Source organism: Podarcis vaucheri, assembly GCF_965113315.1.
Source record: "Podarcis vaucheri genome assembly, chromosome: 14".
Lineage (NCBI taxonomy): Eukaryota > Metazoa > Chordata > Lepidosauria > Squamata > Lacertidae > Podarcis > Podarcis vaucheri.
This window is the reverse complement of record NC_138752.1, coordinates 5,662,367-5,684,809: the sequence shown is the minus strand read 5'-3', so window position 1 is coordinate 5,684,809 and position 22,443 is coordinate 5,662,367. Positions and strand designations below refer to the sequence as shown.

The following is a 22,443-nucleotide window of genomic DNA, read 5'->3' as shown; positions in this document are numbered from 1 at the left end:
AACATAATGCAGTAAAATGCCCCCACTTATTGAGGCAGTCACATGATAAGCTCAACATGGCAGAAACAAAGGACACCAATCTTGTGTTTATGGAATGGCATAAAAATATTGAAAATAAAATAAACTTACTTCAACTTCAGCATGTTAAAAATGGTTATTCATATTATTTTGTGCCAGATTTCAGGGCATATGCCACAAATGGCTTCAAAAGGAATTTGAACAAGTTTGTGCTTGGAGTTTTTACTGTGGCGTATAAAATTCCCCACCAGATTGGCCCATGACAGCCTCAAGGATCTGAGCTGGTGGGCAAGCAGGTGCTATATTTATCTCTGGGCACAAAACTGCACTTAAGTGATGCAGAGTCCCTTGAGTCCTGTGATACACCCTCGGATCCTGACTCTTTGGGTAACCATTCTAGTGAAGCCTGTGTATTGACGACACTCCTGTGCCTTGTATCTTTTCAAGGTTCCTCTTCAACCCTTCTGCCTGCTCAGATGAACATCTGATGCAGTTCAAGTTCCTGGGCATTCTGATGGGTGTGGCCATTCGTACCAAGAAGCCTTTAGATCTTCATTTGGCTCCCATGGTCTGGAAGCAATTGTGCTGTATCCCACTCACTCTGGAGGACTTGGAGGAGGTGGATCTTCTCTATGTGCAAACCCTCAACAGCATTCTTCACATTGAAGACAGTGGGATTACGGAAGAGAATTTCCATGAGGTACGTTAAGCAGTAAGCCTCTGTCCAACTGTTTCCACCTCCTGAAGTCAGCATGCTAGATGCTGCCATGCAAGATCATGGCCCGGGAGTTGAAAGTCATATACTTAGTTTGGGGGCACTTGTAGAAGGAGTAGTAAAAAGAATGCATAGTTGAAATCTAGGCTAAGGTGGAAATCAGTCCATGCATAGTAGTGAAATGAGAAATATGGACATTTTGGAAGGTTGGCCACAACTCCAGTGTTAAAAGTGTTCTTCTTTCCAATTAGATGATTCCTTTAGATTCATTTGTTGGCCAGAGTGCTGATGGAAAAATGGTTCCCATAATCCCTGGTGGGAACAGTATCCCACTTACTTTTTCAAACCGAAAGGAGTACGTGGAAAGGGCCATCGAGTACAGACTCCATGAAATTGACCGTCAGGTGAGAATCTCAGATGTATTTATAAGTTTTTCATTTTTTTCAATAGCTGTTTATAATTTAAATTTTTCCCTGGTTTTGTGACTGCTTTCTATTATGAAGACTTTTATGTTGTCACTTTGCTGCATCCAGGGGTCCAGTGGTTTGCCCTCTGAAAGTTTATAGTCAAATAGGATCTCAACTGGATGCATCCGGAATATAGTTTTGGTAAATATTTTTAAATGATACAGTAGAGTGGAGAAAGAGATCTAGCAAGATACCTCATGGTTAGTCCAGTCTGTGCTGCTGGAGTATGCAAGCTATCAAGACTAGTTCTTCCTGTCAGTGAGCTCTGTGAAGCTCAAAAGCATACTCTATGAAATTAACAAGAACAACACATTATGCTACTTCATTAACGTTACTTGAGCCAACCAAAAGTGTTTTTAGTCTACGATTGGAGGGAATATAGTTCTCCCTTAGGGAAGTACTCCATAAAACCTGCATCTTACCAAACACATGCGGAACTCAATGCATATCCTTTTTCAGAATATCACTTGATCATGGACAATGAATCTAGTGTTGCTGTTTTTCTCAAGTAGTACATACATACATATATAATTCTATTTATATGCCACCTTTACACGGTTCAAACCATGCTCAAGGCAGCTTACAACTTGAAATACATAGCTACAACAGAAGTCATAAATAAATATCAAGAAATAGACAACCAAACTGAATAATTTGCACACAAATCACAAAAGATCTAAAATAGATACAAAAAAAACAAAAACTCCAAAAGCTAGAACAGCAAAAAAAAGGGGGGGCGACTTTTAACAACACTGCAGTAGTTGCACACAAGGTCACACCATTTCTGGCCTAGCATTCTCTTTTCGAAGATGTGTTTCAGTTACATGAGCTATCAGCTACCTCTCCCAAAATGTGTTTTCACTGACTGTACTTCGGATTGTGTAGTTGCAAAGTAGAGATCTGTCTCTCTACTCTACTGAAATCCATCTCTCTGGGCTGCAGGTGGCCGCAGTGCGAGAAGGGATGTCGTGGATCGTCCCGGTCCCCTTGCTTTCTCTTCTGACTGCTAAGCAGTTGGAGCAGATGGTCTGCGGAATGCCAGAAATTTCTGTGGAAGTTCTGAAGAAGGTTGTACGGTACAGGGAGGTTGATGAGCAGCACCAGCTGGTTCAGTGGTTCTGGCACACCCTGGAAGAGTTTTCGAATGAGGAGCGTGTCCTTTTCATGAGGTTTGTGTCAGGAAGATCTCGCCTGCCAGCTAACACAGCGGATATCTCTCAGCGTTTCCAAATAATGAAGGTCGATCGGGTAAGGTGCCACTTTTCCTCCTCTTTATTGCTGTCCTGCCTCAGTCTGGCAACAGAAAGCTAGTAATCACTGGACACTGAAACTTTTGAACAAGTAATATTGTAACTGAAGGTAGCCTACTAGATCTGGCTCAACTGACTTAGAATGTTTATGTAAATGCTAATCTTGAACTGACAAAGCCTGTGCAGGGGAGTGGATGAAGAACTTCCTCTAGATCAGGGTCAGGGAACCTGTACTCCTTCGGATGTTGTCTGTCTCCATCACCCCTACCTACTGGCCATACTGACTGCGGCTGCTGGGAATTGGAGCCCAGCAACATTTCCCTCATTGCGAGAAGTGAACCATACAGAGGGCCTTCTCGGTAGTGGCGCCTGCCCTGTGGAATGGCCTCCCATCAGATGTCAAACAGATAAATAATTACCTGACATTCAGAAGACATCTTAAGGCAGCCCTGTTCAGGGCAGTTTTTAATATGTAACGCTGTACTGTTTTTAACACTGATTGGGAGCCGCCCAGAGTGGCTGGGGAAACTCAGCCAGATGGGCGGGGTATAAATAATAAATATTATTATTATTATTATTATTATTATTATTATTATTATTATTATTATATTTGGGAGGCCCTCACAGGTTCCCTCCTCCTTGCTGCAGATGAAGGCATTCAATTCTCGCTTGAAACAAGGCTCCCTTGGGGAAAACCAGTTGTGGTGAAGCACAACAAGATGGGGCAACGTGCCAAACTTAGCTACCGTATTTTTCGCTCTATAGGACGCACTTTTTCCCCTTCAAAAATGAAGGGGAAATGTGTGTGCGTCTTATGGAGCGAAGAAACCATAGCCCCGTGACCCTCTCCCGGCTGGAGAGGTGGCGCGCGGCTATGGCAGGAGCCTCTTTAGCCGCACACCACTTCTCCAGCTGGGAGAGGGTCGCGGGGGGCTTCTTTAGCTAAACAAGCCCCCCGAGACCCTCTCCCGGCTGGAGAGGTGACGCGTGACTATGGCAGGAGCCTTTAGCCGCGCACCACCTCTCCAGCCGGGAGAGCACGCGCGCGGCTAAAGAGGCTCCTGCCGTAGTCGCGCGTCACCTCTCCAGCTGGGAGAGGGTCGCGGGGGGCTGCTTTAGCCGCGCGCGCTCTCTCCCAGCTGGAGAGGTGACACGCGACTATGGCAGAAGTCTCTATAGCCGCGCACCACCTCTTCAGCCGGGAGAGCGCGCGCGCGGCTAAAGAGGCTCCTGCCGTAGTCGCTCGTCACCTCTCCAGCTGGGAGAGGGTCGTGGGGGGCTGCTTTAGCCGCGCGGGCTCTCTCCCAGCTGGAGAGGTGACGCGCGACTATGGCAGAAGTCTCTATAGCCGCGCACCACCTCTTCATCCGGGAGAGCGCGCGCGCGGCTAAAGAGGCTCCTGCCGTAGTCACGCATCACCTCTCCAGCTGGGAGAGGGTCGTGGGGGGCTGCTTTAGCCGCGCGCGCTCTCTCCCAGCTGAAGAGGTGATGCACGACTATGGCAGAAGTCTCTTTAGCCGCGCACCACCTCTCCAGCCAGGAGAGCGCGCGCGCGGCTAAAGAGGCTCCTACCGTAGTCGCGTGTCACCTCTCCAGCCGGGAGAGGGTCACGGGGGGCTGCTTTAGCCGCGTGCGCACTCTCCCAGCTGGAGAGGTGACACGCGACTACGGCAGGAGCTTCTATAGCTGCGTGTCACCTCTCCAGCCTGGGGGGCGCGCGGGTGGCTATGGCAGGAGCCTCTCCGCTGCGCGCCTTTCCCCGCTCCCCGACCTGCTCTTTGGGGCTGATGGTGGGCTTCCCCCTGCCAGCCCCTAAGAGCAGGTCAAAAGGAACCTGAAGCCTGGAGAGCGAGAGGGGTCGGTGGGCACCTTCCAAGGTAGCCGCCTGAAGGCGACTGAACGCACCTTAAACGGCACCTTGTTTTAGAGGGGGAAAACAAGAGGGGGGAAATTCTCCCCCTCTCTGCGCAGCGTCTCCTGCCGCTTCGCTGAAGGGGTGCTGGGCAGAGAGGGGAAGATTTTTTTTTCTTGTTTTCCCCCCTCTAAAACAAGGTGCGTCCTATTGTCCGGTGCGTCCTATAGAGCGAAAAATACGGTATTTAAAGGACTAATGAAGTTGCCCAGCAGAGGAATGGGGCAGCAAACACCAGCCCACAAGGAAGGTTGGACTTGGGAACTCTTTTTTTAAGTGGCAGAGCCCCTATTGGTTCCATTGGGATCTTTTCCTCCTGTGTTCTGTTTGTGGAACCACTGGGGAGGTGAGAGATGTGTGGTGTGGTGAAAGGCCTCTGATGGGAATCTACAGAATGTGTGTGTGTGGGGGGTGTCTTTCCTGTCATCCTATCACAATGACAGCTAGTTGTTTTTAAATCTTCTTTTCTAGCCTGTATAGAATGGATCTTGATCTCTCCATAGAATAGAAAGTGATCTTTAGAAGCTGGGCTGTAGGCATCTCTCTTAGGGTGTATTTTTTTGAAATGGGGGAGAGGTAGTACAAATCATATTGCCAGTTTGGAAATCCCACACTCAACATCTCCCACCCTCCACCCCCTATGAGTTTCAGGCTGGCTCGTAGTATCTTGGTCCCCACATCCTCCTCTGCCTTCCTCCAGTACGTATTGCAAAGTGAGGGAGTTGGGAGGAAAAGATGGGAGGCAGATACCTGCCTGAGCTGTCCCTGCATTGCCAATGCTAACTCTGAGAAGGGTGGTTTTTAGAAGTGAACACTGGATTCGGAGAATCTTGAGCAGAAGAATCCCGAGCTTTGGGGTTGTTGAAGGGAAGGTATTTCCCCCCTTGAATATTAATATTAATATCAATATCAACAACAACAATACCATTAACACCAGGAAGAATAAAAAATATTGGGTCCCCAAAGTTTCTGTCAGCAGTGGAGGATCCAAGTATGTTTGGAAGTCTTCATTGCACAAAACTGGAAATACAGTGTTACTTGCTATTTCCTCTCACCTTGCCACTTGTTATTATTGGGAAAGAGGGAGCTTGGAGCCTGCTTGGGCCTTTCTGACTCTTAAGAGGGTTCTTAAAAAAACAAACGGCCTAGACTGCTCTCTCTACAAGTGTGTGAACAGACCCAGCCCTAAAGTGTGCTGCCTCCTTTTCTGCTTAACCATCTTCTTCCTTTCTCTTCCTCTCCACAGCCTTACGACAGCTTGCCTACCTCACAGACTTGTTTCTTTCAACTGAGGCTCCCACCCTATTCCAGTCAGCTAATCATGGCCGAGCGTTTGCGCTATGCAATCAACAATTGCAGGTCTATAGATATGGACAATTACATGCTGTCCCGAAACGTGGACAACGCTGAGGGCTCAGACACAGAGTATTAACTCTGTGGACAAAAATCATCTGCCTTTTTCGCCCATGTCAGATTTCAATGTTGACACCATTTTATGGTAACAATAGATGTTTTAGGAACATAAACAGCTGCCACCTTTTTAGTTACTCTAAATGTAACAAAACTTAGATGTGTTTATTTTTTTGTGACTGTAAACAAAAAAAAATGCAAAAAGTGAGATCAGTAAGGGTTTTCTCCCCCTCCCCCCATATTTTTGTTCACTTTTGATAAGTTTGCATGGAGCCTTTCTTGTGCATTTTTGTTGGGAATGGTACATTTTGTAAACCCTCCCAGTGAACATGAAGGGTTGTACATTGTGTATAATTGTTCATTAGAAAGGACAGTTTTACATGAATATTCATATATTTATTTTTGTTTTAATTTGAAATGCCTGTCCAGGGTTCCTTATGCAGAGAAAATAAAGCAAATTCAAGAACTGAATTGTGGTTTTGTCAATATTTGACATGGTGCTGACCCAGAACCGTGGCTTGCCATTTGGGTCTCCAGTTTGTCTTCCACAGTATATTAATTTCCTTAAATGAGGTTGACAGCTGAAACCGGGATGGAGGCTTCTGTAATCTGGCACATGAAACTACAGGACTTCCAATGAGAGCTGGAACATCAAAACAGGACATGTGCTTTGTTCACTCACTTTTGTCTTACGGCTCAACAATTAGTCTTAATTGTGCAGCTGCGGATGCAATGCTACTTTTTCTTACAGTCCCAGAGGAGTGCTAATTTGAGAGGGCTTTCAAAGGAAGGTAGTATAAAAGTAAAGAGTAGTGAAGAATTGCAGTTAATAGATTTACATCATTTGCACTAAGAGAGACGGTAGAGTTTAAGCCACTGCAAGGTAGCAATTTCCTTTGTCAGTTTTTGAGGTATTTTTGAGATTCCAGTAAATAAAGCATCTGTGACCCTCCAACTCACACCAGCGCAAGGCAGTATAGTAATGGTCAGGGAAGAGCTTGGTGTCAAACAGCTGGAGGGACCCAGTTGTTCCCTGCCCAAATGGAGGAAAAATGCATTCTCACAACATCAAGAGCGGGTTCTTTCTGGATCTTACTAAGTAACCTAAAAAAGAAAAAAGCACAAAAGCCAAAGCACTTAATTGAACACTTAATGTTCCCAAACCATCAGGAACTGTTCCACACACACCCCACACCCCACTTCACAAATTCCTCTGGCTCTGCAAACTTTTCAGTCAGCTGTGAGGTTGCTAGTTCTGAGTATCTAACTCCAGGGCTTTGCCATTCTCACCATTTAGTGAGTTTGTGCATGAGAACAGCCAGGTGCCTGTATGCGCATGGTCACCCTCTCACAACAGAAAGAGCCCAGAGCCCGGCAGCTTCTCTCTTGGCTTAGTGCCACAGCAGCTTCTTGAACGCTCTTTCTGCAGGCGAGTTGCTGCCTGGCTTTTTGTCTGGGATCATGTCTGCACTTCTCTCTGCTTTTAGAGAGAGCAATGGACGATTTTTACGGACTTGCTGCAAACCAGCCTCAGTTATATTCCTGCAGAAGTCCACATGTAAAATTTCTAAAGATGTAGCGTAGAGGATTACAGCTTCCAAAGTCCGGTCAGTTATCTGGACACAGTTTTCAAGTTGGAGGGTGCTCAGACAGGAGCAGCTCATCAGAAGCAGCGTGATACAGTCGTCTGTGACATGGCCACATCCAGACAGCATCAAAGACAGCAAGTTGGGGCATCTGAAAGAATGAATGCTATAGGTTAGCAAAGTAAAACGTAAGCCACACAGCGCTAAAGTCCTCTACCCCTCACTCCACTGAAGCCAATTCAAACTCTGGCCCATATCTATATGAAGCAGAAAACATAGCACTATTTCAAATGAGACTTTATGCTGACTATATTCTCTAGGAGCAAATAGCCCATAGAATACAGTAATAAATTGCATTAACAATGGCCGTTAATTTCCCTCTAACATACAACTTCCCTGTTTAGGGAAGTTTTTAATATTTAATGCTGTATTGTTTTTAACACTTGATTGGAAGCCACCCAGAGTGCCTGGGGAAACTCAGCCAGATGGGCGGGGTATAAATAATAAATTATTATTATTATTATTATTATTATTATTATTATTATTATTATTATTATTATTACTACTACTACTACTACAAAATCCTCTCCAAACCATGTATGTATAGCTATGAATGTAACTTAGGATAATGCTTCAAGCATCTAATCAAGTGGACTTGCTAATTCCAGGGTGACTAATTTGGGAGCTTCAGTTTGGTAATGATGATGGTAATGATGATGATAATTTTTTATTTATACTAACAGCTAGAGGGCCATGAATTCCCTTTCCCTGCTCCAGAAAGCTTATGCCAGAATAAATTTTAATCCATTAGGTTCCACAAAACTGTTGCATTTGCAGCATCAGACCAATAGCGAATATCCCTCTGCAGCATCTCCCAATATTATAATCTAGCTAACCTCAAAATATTTAGAACATATCAAATATAAGCTAGTTAAACATACTGGGAAGGTTCTTCCAACTTAAGTGAGGTAAAGTCATGCAAAGGTGAACCTGCTGGATCAGATCACAGACCTATCATCTTACAGCATTCTCTGCTTGCATTCTGCCCAGCAAGAGAGCAGAAGCCCTCCTGGTGTTTCCTAATAACTGGTAGCTAGAGGCAGAATGTAGCCATCACAAGTGCATGGAGGCTACTTCTCTGCCTTGCAGTCTTAGAAGACTTCACCATTCAGCAACCTAAGAGGAGGGTGCATACACAGATTGGCTACTGAAGCTTTTCTGCTGTTCAATACCAATCTGTGTGAATGGACCCTGTTCATGTAAGGGCATCTTATGCCCTAATATTTGTTAGTCTTTCAGCTGCTCCAGGAGTTGGGAGAATTGCTTGATAGACCTCAGATTGGCTGTGCAGAACACTCTACCCCACAAGCTCAGGCTATTGAAATTTTACTGAAGAACAGAGAGCAACATTTAGAGCCAGGCTATACACATCAGAAACTGTGTGCGCTACGGTCTCTAGCTTCATGAGCTGTGTTCTATAACTGGATCAAGCACAAAATTTTGCTAGATGAGAAGAGTAGAGGGGGATTTCCCCTCCCAGATTTAAAAATATTATGAGGCAGCATGCCTGGTATGAATGAAGGAGTGGGTGGAATTTAAAGATGTGAGGACTCTGGATTTAGAAGGATATGACTTGAGGTTTGGTTGGCACAGTTATTTGTACAAGACTAAAGTAAAGTAAGGGACGCGGGTGGCGCTGTGGGTAAAACCACAGTGCCTAGGACTTGCTGATTGTATGGTCGGCAGTTCAAATCCCCACGGCGGGGTGAGCTCCCGTCTCTCAGTCCCAGCTCCTGCCCACCTAGCAGTTCGAAAGCACCCCTAAGTGCAAGTAGATAAATAGGTACCGCTTTATAGCGGGAAGGTAAATGGCGTTTTTGTGTGCTGCGCTGGTGCTGGCTCGCCAGAGCAGCTTCGTCACGCTGGCCACGTGACCCGGAAGTGTCTTCGGACAGCGCTGGCTCCCGGCCTCTTAAGTGAGATGAATGCACAACCCTAGAGTCGGACACGACTGGCCCGTACGGGCAGGGGTACCTTTACCTTTACCTTTAAAATCTCTAGAATGTACAAGAAAAGATCCAACTTGTGTTGGAAGTGTTCAGAAATAGAGGATATGCTAATTTATATGTGGTGGAATTGTAAATGTGTCCAAAAAAAAGGGGAGATGGCATATAACGAACTCAAAAAAAATTAAGCTCACATTTCGAAAGAAATCAGAAACCTTCTTAGAACAAATACCTAGGAAATACCAAACCGTACTCATGTATGCAATAACTACTGCGCGAATGTGTATCTATCGAATCTACCTATCAACAAACCCTACATTAAATGTCAACTTCCCTTCCTCCCCTTCCATGATTCATTCCAATTTCTCCTTTACTGTTGCATATTTTAATTACTCCTTATTCTTTCTCTTCCAGTTTTTCCTCCATTTATAATTTTACTGCTAAATTTATTCTAATCCTGCTAACATTTTAAGTTGCTTACAATAATTTTTCAAATACTCCACAATTTTTTCCTAAACTTCTTTAAAGACTTTTTGTTCCTGCTGTTATTCTATCAGTTAGGCTAGCATTAATTTCATCTGTCATTCTTCCTTTGTTGGTATTGTGCCCTCCTTTCATTTTTTACCATACACCATTCAGGCTTCCATTACTGCATACATTAAAATATTTTTCAGATCACTGGGTATACCTGACCAATTATTCCTAAAATAACAACTTCTGGTATTTTTATAAAAGACCTTTTCACCCAAAAAATAATTTCATTATAAATCATCTCTCAGAAGCCTTTCACTACTTTACATGTCCACCACATATGGTAGAAGGTACCTCAATTTTCCTTACACTTCCAGCAGTATCTAGTTCTGACTTATACATCTTCGGCAACTTACTAGGTGCTAGATACCACCTATATATCATTTTCATACTTTTAAAATTATTATTATTATTAATACCCCACCATCTGGCTGGGTTTCCCCATATAATTCTCTTTTAATGTATAACATGCAGTAAATTTTAGTTCCATAGTTTATCCCATTCACTCAGTTCACTATTATATCCTATATCCCTTGCCTTATGTATCATTCCTGGTTTTACCAGCACATATTTTGTTTCCCGCTATACATTCTAGAAATCAATTTTTCTGTGTTCTCTATAAGCTCCCTTTCAAATTATGAGCTTTGATTCATAAAACCATTTTTTTTTATTTTGAACATTTCATTCTATTTTAACTAGTCCCTTCCTGCTTCTGTAATGTTCTCATATTTCTTAAGCTTTGCCTCTTGGTCTGTAAAGTTCAAAAACTCTGTGTTGCCCAGTCTCAGTCCACATTTCCTTTTTTCAAGGAGATTGCTTCTATGGGTGAAAGCCATAGAGGTGTTTTCCTTTCCAGCAGGTTTTTGTATTTTCCCCACACTCTAGATGGAGTGACCTTTCTGCAGCTGTGGAATTATTTGTACCTTGTCTTAGGCTATCAATAGTTAATCTTCCTACAGTGAAATGAAGGAGGGGCCCAAAATTCGTTTGCTTTAGCTGGAGGGCAATAACATCCATTTGAAAACTGCTTGGAATAGCTGGCCAAGGTAAAGCACATGCTGGAAATTCCTAAGCATAGAAGGCTGCTATGCTTGATTTTATTTTTTTTACCTTAAAAAGATGTTGGAATGGTCCCATGGGGAGGAAATAAGGGATAAGAATAGGAAGAACCCTACTAGAAATATTGTGTTGTACTGCCTGTTACAATGATTGAAGAGTACTCAAGAAATGCATGTAAACAAAAGTACTGTGATTCTGATGCGAAACCGCAGAAAATCTAAGAGGAATCAGACCGTACAACTGCAGCCTATGCAACTCCCATCTATCACAGAAGCCACCCGTTTTATGAAGCATTTCACAGCCCAAGAACTTACCTGTTGCAAACCTGTTGTAAAAAGTTATTGACTATGTGCTCGTGGGTCTTGCAGATGTTCTGCTGCAAGGGGCTCTTCATCCAGTTCTCAACGTTGCAGACTTTGACTTGGCTGGAATGCCAGCAGATGGAGAGGTGGCGCAAGGCTGGTCCCAGAACAAAGTTGTTCTTGGTCAGTTCTGCAGGAGAATGAAAATGCAGCAGAGGCCATAACGAGGGATCCTGAAAGACCCTGAACAACTTGACACAAGTCTGGGCTAAATTTTTCCTGCTCTTTTTATCCAAAAAGGAGAAGATGTGCAGAAGGCATTCCCAATTCATCTGTGTGATATGCATTGTCACTGAGTGGCTGTAGGGAGAAGGTATTGTATGTTTCAGCAGCAAGACAGGAGGCCTGAACGGCTTCCAAGTCACTTCTGGTCTCTTGCACAAATATGGTGTGGAATGGAAGCTATTTTTGGCTGCCAGCTGGCAAAGGCGTTTCAAAAAAGGGCAAGGATCAAGGGGAGGCTGGCTGCAGACTCAGTCTCTTCTCCCCATGGAATGGCTAGAGCAGGAGCAAAATGGCTTAGTTTAGTCAAATCTTGCCTTAAAAGGATTTATTTGCCTCCGAGACTATTCATGTTTAGGAGGTGGTTTCTGCTTGTTTAGAGCGCTTCCCAGCCCACCCTTCTGTTTATGTCACATGATGGATAAAGCCACGGCTTCCCCTGTATAAGGTCTGAAGCTGGTTCACATCATACCAGGGCAGCTCCTGATTTCAAAGAACGGCTGTGCACCAAAGGCAGCCCACATGGGGGAGACAGCCAAGATTTACACACACTATAAATCCACTGAGATTCTATAATGCAAGTTTAAGACTCTCTGCTTCAAAGCCCTGGATGAGCAGCACCTAGCATGCTGGACAACAGCTGGGTGCAGTCATTACTTAAGTCAGTAGCTCTCAAATGATGGAGTGGTTATTGCTAGCTTGAGGGGGCAGGTTCTGTTATTTTTTGTTGTGAAGGTCTCATCATGTTGCAGAATGGAACACTTCAGCTACATAGTTCATGTATTTGGTCAAACAGAGATGAGAAGTAGAGGAAATTTCCAGAGACTTCCAAGAAATGATGAGAGCTCTGAGCTTGGTTATGAGTTAAAAGGTTCACCCAGTCATCCTAATTTGCTGCCTGCCTGGATGCAAACGGCAGAACTGAAGCCCACCTTCCCATTGCTGCTTTAAGGCACCTGCTCTGGCACCCAAGGCTCCAGCTTGGCCTTTGTTATATTTAAACATCTCCAAGGACAGACAGACCCAGCCTGTGAGAAGAAAAGATCTGGGCAAAAATTAATCCATCCAGCTCCTTTGCATCTTGAGGAGGGGAGGCAGTCGTATCGCTCCGTGTCCTCTTTTGATTCATTATTGCATCTATATCTCACATTTCCTTCAAGAAACTGTCTTGCCCTCTTTTTATCCTCACAAGCACCCTGTTTCTATCCAAATGTGATTTTGGTTTTAAACGCAGTGTAAGGTAGTCTCTATGGGAGTATATTGTATTTAATTATGGGGTATCAGAGTTTTTAGGGTGTTAACCAGGCTGGGATCGCTGGCTTGTTGGTTTTCGAATGTCTGATGTAGATTTTTTCAATTTTGTTGTGCTGCATGGGACAATGACAATAAAGATTATCGTATCGTGATGTAGGTGAAGCCATGGGACGATGACTAGCCCAGTCACCCAGGGAGCTTCTTAATGAGTGGGGATTTGAACCCTGGTCTCTCATGGGCTAGTCTGACACACTGACCACACTTGCCCTGCAAATGCCCATCTGGGCTCTTCATGAAGCACAACCCATAGCTCCAAGTGAAACTTATTCCCTTAAAAAGGAACAGAAAGTTCAGTGGAGGTACAAGAGAATGGAAATGAAAGGAAGCCGTTCCTCTTGGAGCCCCTTCCAAGCTCCCCTGCTGGGGGAATGAGAGGCCGTCATTGACTGGACAGGGGCTGTTCTACAGAAAGGCTCCACACAGCTGTTCTAAATGATCAAGGATGCAAACACACAACAGCTGACTAAAAGAAATAATGCAATCTTTGTATCAAGTCTGCAAAGGGGAGGAACTTATAAGAAATATTTAGCCAAACATACTCTGCGTACATAGAGATGCCATATGTCTGTTTTTTTCCTGGACATGTCCTCTTTTTCATGGTCAAAATTTCTCTCCAGGCAGAATTTATCAATTTGGCAAAACGTCTGGGTATGGCGGCTGGCTGGAGCGAGGAGTTGTGCACGCAGCAGGGGAGAAACGGCAGCAAAAAGGAGCTGTCAAATCCGGGCTCCTGCTGGAGCTGGTGTGCTTTGCCGGGACTTGGCTGGCAGGTTAGAGCCGCAACGCCAAAGCCACTTCCTCCTCCTCCTCCTCTTCCACACCACCCTCCACCGGTCAGACTTAGGGCAGAGGATGCAGAGGAAACATCGGTTGTGTGTGTGGAGCATGGGATTCCACAGTGAGGGAGGCAGGCATATCCCTGGGGGAGAAGAGGGAGGAGAAGCCAGGCTCTGAGGCTGGAAAGGATCTTCCTGTCGTCTGGCCTCTCCCCTGCCCCCCTGGCTGCATCGGGCCCTGGGCATGTGGCCTCTCGGTCCTTCCAGTCTCCCTCCTTAACTTAGCAGTGAAGAGTTTTCTGGAAAATTATCAGTGCTTTAAACTGATTGGAATCTAACATTTTTGGCTTACATTTACGAAACAAAACTGAAGTATGTCATGTTCTGCATAATGAACACAAACATTGGAAGATTTCCCAATAACCTAAAAGTATTAGAAATAATATTTAGGATTAAAAAATAAAGAAAGCTTACTTAATGTGGTTTAAATTCCAACAGTTTCAAAGCATTACTAGGATATTATTTTTCTTTGAGTAATTGTACATATTTTGATACGTGATTGTGCTATAATAAAATGTTAAGCATTTAAATGTATGCATGTTTCCTTAGGAGGATAACCTAAGGGATGTGTCCTCTTTTTTGCTCTTCAAAATATGGCAATCCTGGTACACAAATATGATCCAGTTCCGGCCTTGAAAAAAACCTGTTCCACCAGCTTTTACAAAAAGTTCCCTGCCAGCTTTCCTGGAGCTTTTCCAGGAACTTCTGTCAATTCTTACTTGCCCTGATCTAAAATGTAAATCTCGAAAGGGCTCTTCTTCCAGAAGCTCAGGAAAACCGATTCTCACACAATGAGCACAGAGAGAAAAGACTTTAATGGCAAATCTTTCAGAGGAATATGTTCTATGAAGGAATTTGAATTGTGGCCAACAATCCCCTTCCGAAATGCTCAACAGTCCTCACCGAGGATGACACACAATATTTTAATGGCAAACAATCACAGCTATGGCACTAGAACCCCGAGGCACGCAGGCACCAAAGGGTATTCAAGATGCAGATCACCACTCCAGTGAAAGCGAGAGAGTGAAAGAGAGAGAAGGGGGGGGGGCGAGAGAAAAGCACCACACTGCCATTTCCAACCAGTCACCACAAGTGCCTGAAAGTCTGACTGCCTCTTACCTTTGTAGGTGGGTCTTAGTTGCCTAATCCTTTTGTCTGTGGAATGGAAACACTCTGGTCCATCAACAGAACTTCCTAGGCAGAGCACCTTTGGGGTGGTGGTGGTGGACCATTTGTGAAGCAGACAGGCTTCATCTTGCAGGAAATGGGGGTGGGGGTGGAGGGGGGTTAAGACAGGGCATGGTTCCCAACAACTACACAGGGGAGCAACCTTTAATCGGGAAGTGTTGATAACTAGCGTGAACTAAGCCAGTGCTTTTTCAGAGAGCATCTCTAGTGCTTACCTATATTACCAGCTGCACATTCCTGCCCATAACTGTCACTGGCTGGCAGTGCTACATCTGGCAGCTGAGGGGGCAGAACTGAAAAAGTCCCCCCACCCTCCCCTTTAGACTCAGGTTATACAAACAAGGGTAAAAATAAAATACTAATCCAGGCGCAGTACACACTTTGACTGCTTCAAATCTGTCACTTTGACACGACTCACTGAGTATAATCCAGCGGATAAGGAAATCTCCACCAGGAAGAGAAATAACTTGTGTTGCCACAACTCACTGATTAGACATTTGTGTTTGCAGGGGTGGGTGGAGCTAAATTAGGAAAAGGCTTCTTTGTCCAAACTGACGTGCCTGAGCCACCGCACAGCCGGCTTCAAAAACAGGAACAAGTAAGTGCATTGCATTTCAACTGCCACATTCCAAAAAGAAAGAAGGTCTTCACACAGGGGAAAGAGACCATGACAAAAAAGGAGGAGGGGAAGAGGGAGGCAAAAGGTGGAAGAGAAAGGGGAGAAATGAGAACCAGACCCAGCTATTTAACATAGCCAATTTTTAAGAAAGGCACATTTACATTACTTTCTGAAGCTTCCTCCTTAATTCCAGCAGGAGCTGGTGCTGAGGAAATATAGCACATAGTGTGACCTGATGTTTTCGCTCTGCCTCCTCACTTAAGCAGATGCCAATTCAGGGTTACAACCCCAGGGAACTTGATCATAACCCTACCATGGACCCTTTGGGCATCACTGAGGTTCAATACAAACTCCAGCGACCTGATTCTCTTCTCTGAAACCCTGGGGTGAACATAGCACCACAAAATGGTGCTATAATTTCCTATTGGGTGTGTGAAAAAGCAATCAAGTATGTGTAAACCACATGGGCACAATCTGAGGGGGCCAGCCTCTCCTCAAAATAGCCAGAGTTGCAAGAGAGCATCCTTCTGTTCATTTGAACTAGTCGGTGAGAGCCAAAATCCCTGCTGGGCTGGGCTCCTTACAACTGTAAACCAAATCTGCAGCAACAAACCACAAGATGCAGAGCAAAGAAATGCCAACAAGGAACCCAGCATTGCAATGATGCAACAGGGATTATTAATACTAGTGAAGACTATAGTCTCTACATTTGCAGTCACCCAAGACTGCTGCTTCCATGATACAGGGATGGCAATTTTACCTATTCCATTCTACCTTCAAGGCATCACAAGACAAAAGGATGCATGATGGATACAAGATGGATTATACACACAGTTCTAATCTTAATGGAAAGACTAGCAAATCCTGAATTTTCTCAGCTTTTTTTATAGCTTAATTGCTGTAGAACACTAATCTTTCCTCTTGCTTTAAAGGAGAAATGAAAAAATGGAGCAAATTCCTATTATAAACAATGAAGCCAGCTACTAAAGTACAGAGAATTTTGAAAGAAAGCAGCCTCCATAGACAAAGAGTAGCAGCGATTACATGGCCTGTTGAATGAGGCCACAATTCATACACTCCTTTTCTTTTTACAGGCAGCCAAACAACTGTCCACACATAAAGTGTTTGGTACAAGTCCTTGATCTTAAGAAAAAAAGCCTTCCCAAACAGCTGAAAGCCTCCAGACTATTTCATAATTAGGTACACAAATGCGCTTATTAGAAGGATTCAAGTTTCTTTGATGTAAATGTGCCTTCAGAAAGCAAACTCCAACATTGATATACAATGATATACAAAGTCAAACAACTAAAGTAGCTCTTGAAACAATATATATAAATTGGGTTGAAGTAGCAAATGAGGTGTTGTTTTTTTCCTGGTATGACTAACAACAGTTAGCTTGTGTCCATGTTAACAAATCAAATACTCTACTACTGACAAACCAGAACCCACAAGAAAAAAAAATGAAAAGTGCACAATGAAATCAAGAGTCTTGGATCAAGTATCTGTGGAGGATTGGAAATGTTTTGTCTGATGGACTTGATATGCACAGGGCAGGAAGAGGTATTAAAGTTTATCAGATGCTGATTTGGCCTGCCGGTCTACATAGAAGAGAATGTACGCCTTGGCTTTCACCACCGTCTCCTCATCAGTCAGCGTCACGGTGCTGTCATTGAAATGGAACCATCGGCCTTCATGAGTCGCATAGGCTGTATAATGTCCAGAGCCAACCCTGAGAACATCAAGAAACATAGCATGAGGGAAATTAACTCACTGCTTTCTATTTTAAAAATAAGGCTAACAGGTCATGGGGAAGGATCCTGGTTTCAGCTATTTCCTTCACCTTAAAATGCTTGCCATGCCTCAACTGCCTTTTCCTTCACTGGATACATCCAAGGCAAACACTGATATGAAACCTTTCCAGAATGCCTTCTAATGCTCAGGAGCCTTAGGCACATAGCCATGCAAAGATAAACGCAGCCTCTTGGTGGAAGAGGTTCTCTCCTCCTGCTCACTCTCAAGGCTGGGCTTAGGCAAGTCTGGAGCATCCACTGGGAAAAGTCTGCACCCCTTCAGTCCTGCCTGCTCAAGGGATGGGGCAGCATCCATTGGGCGTGCTCTCCATTAGTTTGGTCTTCACTGCCTTACTTTTTGACTGGAATACTTCTCTACTTCTATTCCCAGCATTTACTTAGCCAAGGCGGAAAATGACCCGTCTCCTTAAATTTGCCAGCAGTTTAACCCATAATCAACCAGCCAGGGTCCCCACAATGCCTGGTGCATGAAGCAAGAGTGGCTACCTCTCCCCATGTCATAGAGAAAATAAATATGACTTATTTAGTTGATGCTGTTGGCATATTCAGGAAGAACCTCAGGCCCTGTTTTTGCCAGAAGCTATTCAGCACTGCATTTTCTTTTTCTGTTGCTACAAGCAGGAGCCCTTTTGGGGTCATGGGACTTGCCCAGGGCCACATAACAAGTGGAACAGTGGAACCCACATCTCAGGCCCAAGTCTAACAGACCAGCCACTAATCAGCCTACATCATTTTTGAGAGTGTAGCCTGGTCAGTTACAGTCAGACCATATAATGTGAAGCCAGCTGGATTGTAATCCATTCAGGGTCTTGGGAAAGAACCAAGATCCCAAACCACATTTAAATAGTTCTAATTCTGAATTATCTTTTTGTGTGTTCATTTATGTTGACTCCAATCTAGATCAAGAGGCATTTGTCTTCTAGATACGAGAGCTCTCCTTTTGAAAAAAATAACAGCTCCTCTGACAACAAGCTGCTTCTCACCTGGATGATTGCACTTTTAAACAAAAAAATCAAATGTGACCAGCTACCTCTCATGTAGGAATTAAATGTATTTCCATTTCATTTAAGTAACTCAAATAAGATTGTGAAGTATAAAATTTCTATCAGGACCACAGACAATATTTTCAGGCAAAGCGTTGCATCTCTTTATTGATTTATTAAACAAAAGGGGAATTAACAAGATAAGCAAAGCTAACAAGGTCATTCAGCATAGATTGGGTTGACATAGGAAGGCTCCCTCTCCAGTCACCACTTCCAGTTGTTCCCATGCATTCTTTTTCAATTAATGCCTGGTTCCCAGTGGAGTGATGCAGGTTTTACAGCAGAGAAGCCTTTCAATCATCAACTCAGAAAGGCAAAAGAGCCTTCAGGGTCCAATCATACTCACCCTGAACCGTGGTGCACCACCACAGCTGCAAGGTCATACAGACAGCTTTCTGGACCACTGTTTTCTGGCTGCAATTGGGAGGGGGACAAGGAAGAGAGACAAGAGAGAAGAGGAATTGAGAATTTCCCAGCAGCATTCCAGGGCCCCTGACTAGCAGCTCCCCATGACAAGTCACTGTACCTCTAGCAAGTAACATTTCATGTCTAGGCCTCTCAGGGGAAACTCAACATACGTGTCCACTTTGTTCCTCAGATAAGCTGTCCAGTGAAAGCGTTTTAGATGTAAGCACAGCACCTGTGGAATTAAAAATGGCACATAAGCCGAAGGACATGCCACAAATTCCTTAATGGAGGAGTACTTTAAAAACAACAGACCTGCCACCTCCTCTGCATGTCAAGAGCATATCATAGCAAAGTAGCTGTCACATTTATATCCACATGATACTAGCAGAAACTTCCAAGTTTGCTTAAAGATAAAATTCCAGAAATAAAACATTTCCCCTCCTCCCCCCAAAAGGCCCATATGTAGTAGCAAAAACGACAAAGTACTGCAGCTCTGAGATACAAGCTATTTTACCGCAGAATGAACACTGAAGCAACATCCCACTTCAGGTTTGGGGTGTGCATTCACTTTGGTCAAAGCGTGCACTTTCAAAGTGGTTTGTTTTCAAAAGATTTGGCCCTTCTCTGACGCAAATCAGAATCTCTGACACTTCTTCCAAGGCTTCCAAGGAACAGGCAACAAGTTTAAACTTTTCACTACAAGCTCTCCATAATAGAAAAGGCCAGGCATGAAAGAGAAGTTCATTTTGTGACTGACAGCTCTAACTTCCAACCAAAGAATGACTTTAGAAGGAATGTCTTCAATCATATAGGAAGGATGATAAAGTAATATGACAGACCTGTGCCACTGTTTTCCATTTCCCTCTGCTAGTTCATTCTCTTAGCAGCAGTAACACTGGAAGAGTGGTGGCTGGATTTTTTTTTTTTGGGGGGGGGGGGTTGCTTGTGATATGAATATCTCCTTATGCCAATCAAAATCACTCTCTCGCTAAGACTCTTCCTTTAAAACTCCAGTCCTTTGAATCCTAATTTTTAAATAATTCCTCTTGTCTGAGTCTGTTCTATCTTGAGTGTTGCTTATTATCAGGTAAGTCGTTTCTGCTCATCTCTAAACCCAGCTGTGCTGGCTGAGGCAAACAGGGAGCTGTAGTCCAAATTATATGGGAGGCACCAGTTTGCAGAAGGCTGAGATCCATAATCTTTTACAAATTTCAACTCCTAGATCTCACCTTTGGTAGTTTCTGAATCCAAAATTTCTTGGTGGACTTTTGCTTCTTTTTACATTTGTGGCACATATAGAGCTCTGTTTCATCAAGTTCTTCCAGGTCTGTAAAACTGTGAAGACAATCTAGAACAATTGAATTGACACGATTAAAGTCATTTCCTCTGCTTTTTGACCCATCCCTCTAATGATCTAAATAAAAATACTGATGAAAGAGGCAAAAAAGGCAATTGATATATGCAGATGGCAAGGGTTTAAAAAAACACCACCACCTACCTGGTAATGTACACATTGGTCCATTTTCTTGGTTCTTACGTTTATTTCGGAAGTGACTTGGAATATCTAGCGAAAGGTCTAAAGAAGACACAGGCAATTTCAAAATTAGTTTCTAATGTCAAAAACATAACATCTGCTCATAAAACTTTTCAAGATGCTTGATTTACCTAGGAATGGATCAAACTTTCTGGATTCAGTCCCACATATCAAGCAGTTGACTTCATTCTGCAGAATGCCTCCAAAGATGGCTGTGACAACAGTAGACGTGCCATTTCTGAAGGTAACATTACAAGGAGAAAAGGGTCAGCACTGCACAGCTGGGCACATTCAACTAGCACCAAGAGCCCCTAGCCATGCTGAAAACATCCTTTAGGTCATCTAAGTTTCTTAGAACAGATATGGAGAGGTGCTTGCATTCAGAAATGGAGCTACTAATATTGCCCCAAATACAACATAAATGTTATGCTCTGTCCAAGTGGCAAAAAGTATCCCCAGATAAATAAAGGAAGAAGCACCAGTTGTGGTTGAGAAGGAGTATACTGTACAAAAACATTTTTCTCCCTCTCTCATAACAGCAGAACCCAGGAACACCCGATGAAGTTGAATGCTGGGAGATTCAGGACAGAAAAAAGAAAAGTACTTTTTCCACACACAGAATGCATAGTTACGCTATGGAATTAACTCCAGCAAGATGTGGTGATGGCTACCAACTTGGATGAATTTAAAGGATGATTAAAGAAATTTGTGGGAGGACATAAGGCTACCAATGGCAACCAGTTATTGATGATGGCTCTGTTCTACCTCTAGGATCAGGAGAGGGCTGGAGAGGGCTACTGCACCCATGTCCTATACTTTCAAAAGGCTGAACCCTAAAGCTCAACCTTTATACTTCCCTTCAACTATCCCTCAAAGGCAGACACATTGCTGAGGCATGGAAGCACCACTTCAGCAGATGAGGATGCTTCCATTTAACTGGCCACTCTCCCACTTCATCTACTTGGCACAAGAGGTCCATGTTTCCAAGGGACATACTCACCATGTGTCACCTCACCTCCTGGCATGCAAAGGGCAATGTGAGGGAACTGGACATGACGCAGAAAAATGCCACATGGTTATGGGGGGGGGGGAGTTGGGATGCCGGGCTACTCTCCAGGAATTTCTGCTTACCCCACCAATAAAGTGCATCAGCTGTAAAAGGTAAATGGACCCCTGACCATTAGGTCCAGTCATGGCAGACTCTGGGGCTGCGGCGCTCATCTCGCTTTATTGGCAGAGGGAGCCGGCATACAGCTTCCAGGTCATGTGGCCAGCATGACTAAGCCCCTTCTGGCGAACCAGAGCAGCGCATGGAAACGCTGTTTACCTTCCCACTGGAGCGGTACCTATTTATCTACTTGCATTTTGACGTGCTTTTGAACTGCTAGGTGGGCAGGAGGCATCAGCTGTGGTGGGAAATACCGTATTTTTTGCACCATAACACTCACTTTTTTCCTCCTAGAAAGTAAGGGGAAATGTCTGTGCGTGTTATGGAGGAAATGCCTCCGGGTGGCATGCCTACGGATTTTCCTCCTCTAAAAACTATGTGCGTGTTATGGTCGGGTGCGTGTTATAGAGCGAAAAATACGGTAATTATCCATTGAGGATAACTTGTCAGCTCCCAGGAGTCTGCCTTCAGCATGATCAGAGGCTGCAAGCCAAAGCAGCTGCTAACATGCTGGCTCCCAACCTGTGTGAGCATTTTTCTGACAAACTTCTGCCAAAGGCCACTCCCAATCTTTGTTGTCTAGAAACTACATAATTTGCATTTTCTGCCCTACAATTCAGATCTTATGGTTTGAGGAAACCAGATTAAAAACCTCTCTGCTTACATGCAGCATCTACTGCCACCAGAAAGACCCGAATTCTCTTGCAAGATGACTGAGCGGGAAACACCATTGAAGCCTCCTTGGAGTTCCAAGTGCAGATGGTCCAAAAGGTAACGCATGAATTCATGGGCATCTTGCTGCTGGTAGCCCCTTAACACAAAGACATCAATGAATATACAGACTGCTTACTTACATTGGTACATAATTCACATTACATGGCATGGCTTACAAATCAGGAAATTTCAATTACATTGGATGTATCACTTTATAATAAAAAAAGGCTCAGAGCGATCATTCTTGCCACTGTGACAGACAGATATATG

General features: G+C 44.0%; 3 protein-coding genes across 23 annotated transcripts in view; 1 reads left to right on the top strand and 2 right to left on the bottom strand.

The window, feature by feature from the left end:
• HERC1 (HECT and RLD domain containing E3 ubiquitin protein ligase family member 1) overlaps positions 1-6,243 on the top strand; it is a 119,431-nt gene extending 113,188 nt beyond the window's left edge. For all 19 annotated transcript variants that reach the window (XM_082198174.1, XM_082198181.1, XM_082198173.1 and 16 more), the window contains 4 exons: positions 466-718; positions 985-1,137; positions 2,143-2,448; positions 5,609-6,243. In XM_082198174.1, coding sequence (XP_082054300.1) covers positions 466-718; positions 985-1,137; positions 2,143-2,448; positions 5,609-5,794 — 898 coding nt within the window. In that variant the 3' untranslated portion in view covers positions 5,795-6,243. The remainder of the gene's footprint in view (positions 1-465; positions 719-984; positions 1,138-2,142; positions 2,449-5,608) is intronic.
• FBXL22 (F-box and leucine rich repeat protein 22) lies at positions 6,147-12,417 on the bottom strand. The gene is made up of 2 exons (XM_082198854.1): positions 11,269-12,417; positions 6,147-7,509 (listed from the first exon to the last, which is right to left on the bottom strand). The coding sequence occupies exons 1-2, from the start codon at positions 11,601-11,603 to the stop codon at positions 7,164-7,166; spliced, it is 681 nt and encodes a 226-aa protein (XP_082054980.1). The 5' UTR covers positions 11,604-12,417; the 3' UTR covers positions 6,147-7,163.
• A 2,067-nt stretch (positions 12,418-14,484) lies between these two features.
• Positions 14,485-22,443, bottom strand: part of USP3 (ubiquitin specific peptidase 3) — a 43,567-nt gene continuing 35,608 nt past the window's right edge. For 2 of the 3 annotated variants that reach the window (XM_082198080.1, XM_082198081.1), the window contains exons 9-15: positions 22,124-22,270; positions 20,423-20,529; positions 20,256-20,333; positions 19,987-20,105; positions 18,876-18,989; positions 18,696-18,763; positions 14,485-17,224 (exon numbers count right to left, since the gene is read on the bottom strand). In XM_082198080.1, the coding sequence (XP_082054206.1) occupies positions 17,059-17,224; positions 18,696-18,763; positions 18,876-18,989; positions 19,987-20,105; positions 20,256-20,333; positions 20,423-20,529; positions 22,124-22,270 (799 nt within the window). In that variant the 3' untranslated portion in view covers positions 14,485-17,058. The remainder of the gene's footprint in view (positions 17,225-18,695; positions 18,764-18,875; positions 18,990-19,986; positions 20,106-20,255; positions 20,334-20,422; positions 20,530-22,123; positions 22,271-22,443) is intronic. The other variant, XM_082198082.1, reaches the window with a different exon arrangement.